Source organism: Schistocerca gregaria, chromosome 5 (genome assembly GCF_023897955.1).
Source record: "Schistocerca gregaria isolate iqSchGreg1 chromosome 5, iqSchGreg1.2, whole genome shotgun sequence".
Taxonomy (NCBI): domain Eukaryota; kingdom Metazoa; phylum Arthropoda; class Insecta; order Orthoptera; family Acrididae; genus Schistocerca; species Schistocerca gregaria.
This window is the reverse complement of record NC_064924.1, coordinates 347,177,284-347,185,885: the sequence shown is the minus strand read 5'-3', so window position 1 is coordinate 347,185,885 and position 8,602 is coordinate 347,177,284. Positions and strand designations below refer to the sequence as shown.

General features: G+C 44.0%; 1 protein-coding gene across 1 annotated transcript; it reads right to left on the bottom strand.

Annotated features, from left to right (window-relative positions):
* Positions 1–264: 264 nt before the first annotated feature.
* LOC126272271 (Krueppel-like factor 10) lies at positions 265–6,998 on the bottom strand. Its single transcript, XM_049975015.1, has 4 exons — positions 6,703–6,998; positions 4,517–4,741; positions 3,031–3,853; positions 265–1,707 (listed from the first exon to the last, which is right to left on the bottom strand). Exons 1-4 carry the CDS (start codon positions 6,766–6,768, stop codon positions 1,418–1,420), a joined length of 1,404 nt encoding a protein of 467 aa, XP_049830972.1. The 5' UTR covers positions 6,769–6,998; the 3' UTR covers positions 265–1,417.
* Between the last annotated feature and the right edge of the window lie 1,604 nt (positions 6,999–8,602).

Genomic DNA, 8,602 nt, shown 5'->3' with positions numbered 1-8,602 from the left:
CCTACAGGATTTCAGGTGACCCTGCTACACACAGCTGTTTTAATGCCTAAACATGGTTCTCATCTGTGTGGCATTATCATGTACTCCAATTTATTTCTCAAAAATTCAGAAGATCACATTGCACTTATTGTAGAGTTCTTATTCAAATCTGCTATCAGACTCAACTTGGGATTTTAAATTCATGGAAAGAAAATTACTGAATACTAGCATTTAACTCAGTAATCAGAGGAGGTAGAGGAGAACTTGGCTTTGGAAAAATAGTCATTTTAAATATTAACATATTTAATATATAATGATGTACACAAAATTAATGTGATGTATTTACAATATAGTATGAGAAATTACAACCTCATGTTCCTTTTTTAAAGAGTTCTTTTATACCATCTTTTTTGTACAAATTCAACAGTCATGGTTATAGTTGTATAAACTTCTCTTAAAAATAAAAATATAATAAATATCTACTTTATTGCAGTACTTAGATCACAGTATCAGTTCTTTTTTAAAACCTGAAAATTGCTTAATGCTTAGTCAGTCAAGGTACCCCCACAATTAGAAGGGTCCACAACTATGCTTTGGTAGGAAAAAAAAGTCCACTACGTAATACCTGCATACCACTCCCTTAATAAATTCCACAGAGAAAACTAAACAAATAAGGAACTGCACATAAATGAAATAACTGCCCCTGTATTTTGTTTTACAGCAATTTCAGCAGGAAACTTCCTTAGAAATTTCTCGTGCTCCACCAACAGTTAAAGATATAAGCCACATATGAAAATTGAGAACAATATTAAAATTTCTCCAATAAGTATACTGTGGTTGACGCAGTTTTCCTTTCAACCTCTGAAAACCAACAACAAATTACTACTACTTGGCAAATTTAGGAACAAAATTCTTACAGCCAGTGCCAGGGTGGCAATGGAATGCTTCAGTGTTTAAATGAAATTTAAGCTTAACCTCAATAAAGCCAATCGTAAATAAAAACAAAATGAATCTCGTTACTATTACTAGGTCAGTTTAACCCAGAAACAAATTAGACAATTTGTTCAGTTCCTCACATCCACAAATAAAACCATTTAGAATTTACTATTCTGACAAATCAATTATTTTGCCTGCTCTGGATAAATTGCAGTAAAACTAATGCATTTTTGTGCCTCTGAAATCTAAACTAGTGCAAGCAGCCCACTTGATTATCAAAATCAGGTACTCCAGATTACAATTTTCCCAGAGCAAAATTAATTTGATAACCAACATAAAGCAGTTAGCAGGTTGAGGAAAATATAATGGTAGAAATCCAGAGAATATGACATGCCACATGGTCATTCATCTGTCTTCACAAACGTTCTTTTGATATGCAGGTTTCTAAACAGTCTTTTGTAGTATTTGCCCCCATGTCTTATGGCGAGGAACATTTGGGCAATCACACTTGCTGCGCAATCGCTTGTAGCACGCTGAGCTGCAGTGGCGCAGCTCCCGGCGGCAGCAGGCCGACAGTGGTAGCAGTAGGCCTCGGCGTGCTGTTTACTGTCACATCCCGCGCGTGCCTCTTCACGTGCTTCGTCAGGTGATCAGACCGCATGAATCGCCGCTGGCAGACCGAGCACAGGAAGCGCTTCTCTCCAGTGTGAGTCCGTTTGTGCCTCGACAGCTCATCAGAACGCGAAAAGCGCCTGCCACACTGTTCCCACGCACACACAAAGGGCTTCTCTCCTGCCGACAACAGAAAAAAAAAGACACATTAGTGATCAATAATTCCATCTGCTACCTGTTTACTTTCAAAGCTCTATTTCATTTCCACTCTGGTACTGATTGATGACACCATAAAAGACAGTCTAGCAACAATACAGAAATATAGGCAATAAGTCTGTCAAAACTATTCTAATTCATTCTCCTCCACTCCTCTAATGCTCCATGCAAGGAAGTTTTTAGTACTCATGAATTACCAAATGAGTCACAATATCTGGTTAATCCCTGACTTTAAAGTTTGAAATATTTAATCTGACTGGAACGCATTTAAGTCTTCCAGTGACATTCAAACAGTCACGAGATGTGTGTTCTTGCAAAAACTGAACAGTAGTATGGATGCTGAAATAAGTTAAGGATGAGGAGGGATGAAAGTAGCCCATAGAATGATTGGAAAATGAAATGCAGTACTTAAAAAATAAATCCCTATGTGCAGGATAAGTAACTTGTGTGTTCTGTCCGTTCTGTCGGAAGAATCATTTCACCACCATGTAGCATACATACAAAAACTGAAATGTATGAGAAATAGCAAGATTATATATACAAATGACAACAATGTTATCAACTTCTATATACTTTACATGATAGCCTGCCAATAGGGGATAAGAAATGACAGAAGATAGTAAATAACCTGGTATCATTTCACTGAAGAGGAGGCAGCAGTCGCAACCCTCGCGCGTAAAATTCTCTCCCCTCGGAATGGGACAAATGCCAGGTAAAATTAAACAGAGAAGATGACAAGGATTTGTTTGTCAGTAGAAGACAATCATAGATTTATTCAACTTCAGTATGGACACAAAAAAATTTGAACTATGGGAAAGATAAGAATTAAAATTTAAAAAATCCAAAATATACCACGAAACTGTTACTGTGGTCCATATGCTTCATATAAAGTGACTAAAATGGAAGAAATAAAAGCCTATACAGATCATTGCCAAAAATCTTTCTTCCTGTGCACTGCTTGCAAGTCTAACATCAAGCCCAGTGACATAACAATAGTCCACAATATGACATTTGGTACCTTAACGGTGCACATAATCCTTTTATTAAGGACTGTTGTAGATGACCCCCTATTGGAAGGGCTTCAACATTTTCCAAGCATGAAGCCTGACTTAGTTTAATTCATTCACTGTTCGTAGTACTTGCAATTTCTTGCATAGTCAAATCCACTGTTTAAATATTGTACAGAAAATGGTAATGGCAAACGGGAAGGATAAAAGGAAATACAGCCTTAACTCAGCCAGCAGCCTACTTGGTACAATTAATTATAGGAGATGTATTTGAGCTCACCTGTGTGAGTTCTCATGTGGGCCTTGAGGTGGGATGACTTGAAATAGTTCTTGTTGCAACCTTCGAAGTTGCACTCGTAGACCCTGCGGCGCGTGTCTACTGTGGCCTGGACGGGCTCTTCGGCAGGCGGCGGAGCAGCCAGTAGAACGATGGGCGCCGCCGTCGCAGGGGTGGAGGCCGGTGCGCTGCCCCTAGCGGGACCACCAGTGGCAGCGGGTGGCGCCACGTGCAACAGCGTCAGTGCACGTGGCGACACCGGGATGAGTGCGCCTCCCGCCAAGATGACTGCCTGGGCACCTGCTGTGCGAGGTGCCACTGGCTTGGGTGCAATGGGCACCGGCTGGTGACCGTTGCTAATACTGTGCGAGGACGGCGGGACAGCACACCCGGCCGCCGAGAGATTCAGCTGAGATCGCTGCTGCTGCCGGCCACAGACTACAGGAGGCGGCGACAATGACTGCTGAGAGGGTACGACAGCAGACGGCAAGTTTGCAGGTACTGGAGAGGTTATTTTCAATTCCGGTACACTGCTCTCCCGATTAGTGTCCTTGCTGTTCACAAAGATCTCCTCCTTGCGGGTACTCATCTTGAACTTCAGGCTCTTCAGGATATTGACCTCCCTCTCCTGAGGCAGTTTCGAAGGGTCTGCAGTCACAGGTGCGGGCTCAACGGATTTATCTCCTGCCGTCTTTTCAGTGGCAGCGAATGGTTGTGGTGAGCACGTGCCGTCCTTGTTGGCCCTCATGATGACAGACACTGGCATGGAAGTCACAGCAGTGGCCTCCGGGCTCGGTGTCCTAGGAGGCGTCGGTGCTTGAAGAAGCTGCACAGAAAAGAAACATGCTGCTGTCAGTGAAGTACAAAGTCTATCTCTGAATACCCTAAGATAATTTTGAATATTGGGTAAGAATAGTACTAACCAGGGAAGACAAATTATGTAATGAATCATTTAAGTAGACAAGATATTTCTTCACACAATGAAGATTATGTAAAGCTTCATGAATTACAATCTTCAAGATTCCCCTTGTGTGACTGATAATTGCTGGCTGTCATCTGACAAACTTTCCTTCCATTGGCACCAGACAATCAATCTATTTTTCTCAAGATATTTTGTCACAAATTACAGTAGTGCAATATTCACATTTACTGCAACTATTCTGTGTTGGAAAATGAGAATTTGCAATATCAAATGAATTTTAATATTTCGTCCTAATGTGCATATAACATTTTGAAATTGAGTGAAATTTCATCATATACGCCACTGGTTTTTACTAACACAATGTTTGTTATTTGTAAAATTAACTGAGCGGACGAGTATGGGGGGGGGGGGGAGGATTGGAAGGAGAAATGAAAAAAGGATCGTCATTTATTGTGGAATCCATTATATTGGTCCTCATAAAATCATCCATATTCAAACCATTTTTATGGCTTTTGCTCCACATTTCTGCGAAGAGACTCGTAGCAGTTAAGCGGATTGATGACTCACCGTGGCATACTGTCTGCAGACCCTCTTGCGAGGTGGCAGGTCAGCAGTGATTGCCACCTCCTCCCCTTCAGAGTCGGATGGTTGTGGTGTGGGTAAGGCAGGTGGTGACATCTGTTGACTGAACTCGTAGGCTGCAATTAGCTTGCGCTTCCGGCAGCCGGCGACGGCGGCGCTGGCAGTCAGCAGCGAGCTCACCGCCTGCAGATCCACCGCGGCAGCGGCAGCCTGGAAATCGATGGAACATTTTAGGTCTACGTGTTGGGACAATACATTCTACGAGTAGCAGTATCTAGGAATTACCCAAGACAATTTTACAGCGTCAGAATCCCATAATCACGCAATATTAGCCTACACATTATTCGAATTAAGTGGTAGTCTGAACACCCCCCCCCCCCCCCCCCCCCCCCCCCGAAACAAAATCCAGAATATCAGAAGAATTTTTCCCATTCTTCCCCCCACTATTTCGTAACTTATTAGAGTAAAACTAATTTTTCCGAGTAAGATCATTCCATTTGAATCTCAACTCCGAAAACTGATGTTAACCTCATGACTAAATACTACGAATTAACATCTCCTTCAAAGGTATTTTCTGTTACAATGCTCTCAATTTCCATTGGTGGTAAGCTAGCATTATGAGCATCCAAGAAACAACCAACAAAATCTAGGTACTAATCCCATTACGCACAGTCGAGTGCGTGATTAGAATTATCGTGGTTCGTTTTAAAAAGACATTCCAATCCCAACATCCACAACTCCCAACACACATTTTCGTTGAGTTTTCTTAACGACTGAGTTTTCCAGTCAGAGCGATAGCATTATAATAATTTTGGACCGCCAAAATGTCTTCCTACAGATCTTTCAAAAGGAAAATAAATGTTTATCTGGCGAAGATATGAACGATAAGAATAGAGTGCACTCACGAGACTGCTGTCACTGTTTTTAGTCACTTTAGAATCAGGATGCAATTTTTCTTCCATTTTCCAAAATTTAAGCTCGACAACAGGGCGGTTCTTCTGATTTGCTTTCTTATTCTTGTCCGATCTGACCTTATAACCCCCTCTTTAAATGGCTCTGTCGATGGAATAATGAACGAAGTAAGTGTTTGGCAATATTATGCGAAAGAACTAAAGCATCTGTTTCGCACTGATCAGAAAATCTTATCGGGGTTAATGACTGAACCTCTGCTGTGTTCTAGCGGCAGATTGCGGGAAACATAGGCACAAAGAAAAAGTCAGTGTCCAGTGGCTGGATTTGAGCCATCTCCAGGGTCGCGTGTTTCTAAATCGGTTTGGCGCGTCGCACGCGGGCCGCTCAAGGCCAGCGCGCGGCTTTGTTTACAGCGCGCTGTTCACGTGAACACCAGCTGACAGCGCCGTGATTGAGCCGTGCACAGCTGCCCCTGCATGACGCAACCCGTGCCGTCCAGCTTTCCCCGGGACGCCTTTGCTCTCTCCACACCACAGACGAACGCTCGATATTCCTCTTTAGTACGGACAAAAAATCTCCGAAAATCCACTGACAAAATCCGGCCTCCGGAACTTAAAACTCAACAGCACAACTTCCTTATCGCTAGTGACAAAAAAAAAAGTGTCGTGACTAACCGTTACAGCACTCAAGCTATGACGACTTAACAATATTTTCCTGCCCCGTGGTTGGTTAACACAAAATATTTTATCCTTCGCTGTTGCAAACTTTTTCGGAGACCAGGAACGGGTTAACAACAATGAAAAGTTTAACTACGAGAATTTCTGCACATCTAACTGTAAAAGCAAAACTTCCCCAATTTTTAAAAACAAAGGAAAGAACGAACCTCATGGGACATTAATTTTTTACCGAAGTTAGCTGGACTCACTTAAAAATGGATCGTTTAGACGAAATGAATTAAGACGCTACAACATGAAAGTGATCAGAAATACTGATCACAAAAGTAATATTTCGGGACAAACAAAAATTGGTGTTAGATTTGTTTAGAATGTCTGCCTGGAATACATTTTCTTAACACGGAACTCACACTAAATTCGTCACATCTGACTAAGTACTGAAACGCGCACTGAACTGAAAACAATGGAAAGTCCAGAAATTACAGACAACCACTAGTAAGACGTGCTCAGAAGTGACGAACGTACCAGCAAAAAGAAAAGGCAACGTATGTAGTGAAAAACTGTGTAAAACTTAATTTTACTTACATTCGGCTGCTGCGGCGGTGGTGGAGTTGTGGGCGGAGAGAGGACCATACTGGACGATCCTTCCATCCCGCTTTGCAACGAGGAATGTAAAAAAAAATCTAGCTCTTTCAATCAGTCACTGTGTCTAACTAGTGGTTCTCACGAGCTTCTCAACCACTGAATCCCAAACGAAACAGCGGACTGAGGGTCGCGGGCCCGACGGCCAGCGTGTTATTGCGAACGGGCCGCGGGTGTGTACCGGGGCCGGGCGGCCGCACAGGCGCTCGTATTGGGGCGGGAGGCGCGGGCCAATGGCGCGCGGGGGCTCGGCCCGGCCGGCCAATGAGAGCGCGCCGGAGCACGCAGCCAGCGCGTGAACACCGGCGTGCTGTTCACGTGCACACTGGCTGACCGCCGCGCCCCGAGCCGTGATCGTGACGTCACCGGGCGGCGTCAGCGCGCGTCACCGCTATCGACTGCGCGCCTGCGGCAGCACCCGGGCCGCTCGCTTCCGGCGCCGATGAGATCCGCCCACGCCGTGCCTTCTGCCGTGCTCGGAAGCGCGCGTTTACCGTATTACCCACCACGTTACGCCTTGTCCAGGCATCCGAGAAGACAGACGTTGAACTAAGCTATCTTAGACCTTCGCAGTATCACTGAAGAAGTCTGTATTTATTTTTTATTTCATTTACTCACCCATGGATCATTCCACAATGATATAAGACTTTTAATTTTAACAGAATTGAAATATAGCTCAAATATACACACACAGAATGTACACTGATGAGCCAAAACATTGTGACCAACTGTTTAAAGTGTGTTGTTCCACTTTTCAAACACAGTGCAATAGAGATTCTGGCTAGACAGGATTCCAGAAGTAGGTGGCACCACATGTCTAAGCACAGGTCAAGAAATTCCCGCAAATTGCGGAATGGATGTTTACGGGCATGCACCTGGCGCCCAATATGTGTTCCGATGGGTACAGATCAGGCACATTTGATGGCCAAGACATCAATGTGAGTTCACTATAATGCTTTTCAAACCACTGCAGCACCATTCTGACCTTGCAATACGAACAGTCACGCGGCTAGGCAGACTTCAAGCATGAGCCGATGCAGGTGGTCCGCAATAATGTTCACGTAGTTTACTGCTGTCAAGATGCCTTCGTTTGCCACCGTAGATCCCTTTAAAGCCATCTCAGTGTACCCCATAGCATAATTTTGCACAGTTTTGTATCTTTGGCACAGTGCATGTTTCGTGTAGCCATTCGCCCGATTCACAGCATGTAAGGACACAACCATCGACCTGGTGTAACAAGAGTTGCGATTCATTCGACAGGCGATACGTTTCTACTGATCCACGGCAAAAACGCAGTGGCATGCTGTGCCCACTGCAGTCATAATTGACGATATCGTTGGGTCAACACAGGAACACGCAGGGATCGTGTGATGTGGAGCCCCATGTTCGACAAGGAACTTTAAACGGTATGCTCCGAAACAACTGTTCTTGCACCGGTGTTGTACTCTGTCCTCAGATCTGCCACAGGTTTCTGCCTATCCTGGATTACACAGCGGGTGATACTGCGACCTCTACGATTTGTGATGAAACGTGGTCGTCCAATACCATGCCGCCAAATCGTTATTTCAACATCCTTCAAACGTTTCCCATCGCGGGCGGTATGCCAACAGTCGACCAGCTTCGCCGTTTCTGAGATTCTCGTTTCCAGCCGCAGGACCACAACAACGTGCCCTTTGGCAAAACCGCTTTTATCAGTGGATTTTCGCATTTGCGGCCTGCATCTTCGCTATAAGGGCTGTCAATTCGTTTCTCTTCTGCTTACTTTCTTTCCTTGCTGTGTAACGTGCCGTTGCCGCAGCTTTTATCAGTAAAAGGGAAACAATACCATTCATACACACAAGAA

Excerpts from the sequence above, each read along its gene's own strand:
- LOC126272271 (XM_049975015.1), bottom strand. The coding sequence starts at position 6,768 with ATGGAAGGATCGTCCAGTATGGTCCTCTCTCCGCCCACAACTCCACCA. Across the intron at positions 3,854-4,516 it reads TCTGCAGACAGTATGCCACG|CTTCTTCAAGCACCGACGCC; the intron begins GTGAGTCATCAA and ends TTTTCTGTGCAG. Across the intron at positions 1,708-3,030 it reads CCACATGAGAACTCACACAG|GAGAGAAGCCCTTTGTGTGT; the intron begins GTGAGCTCAAAT and ends TGTTGTCGGCAG.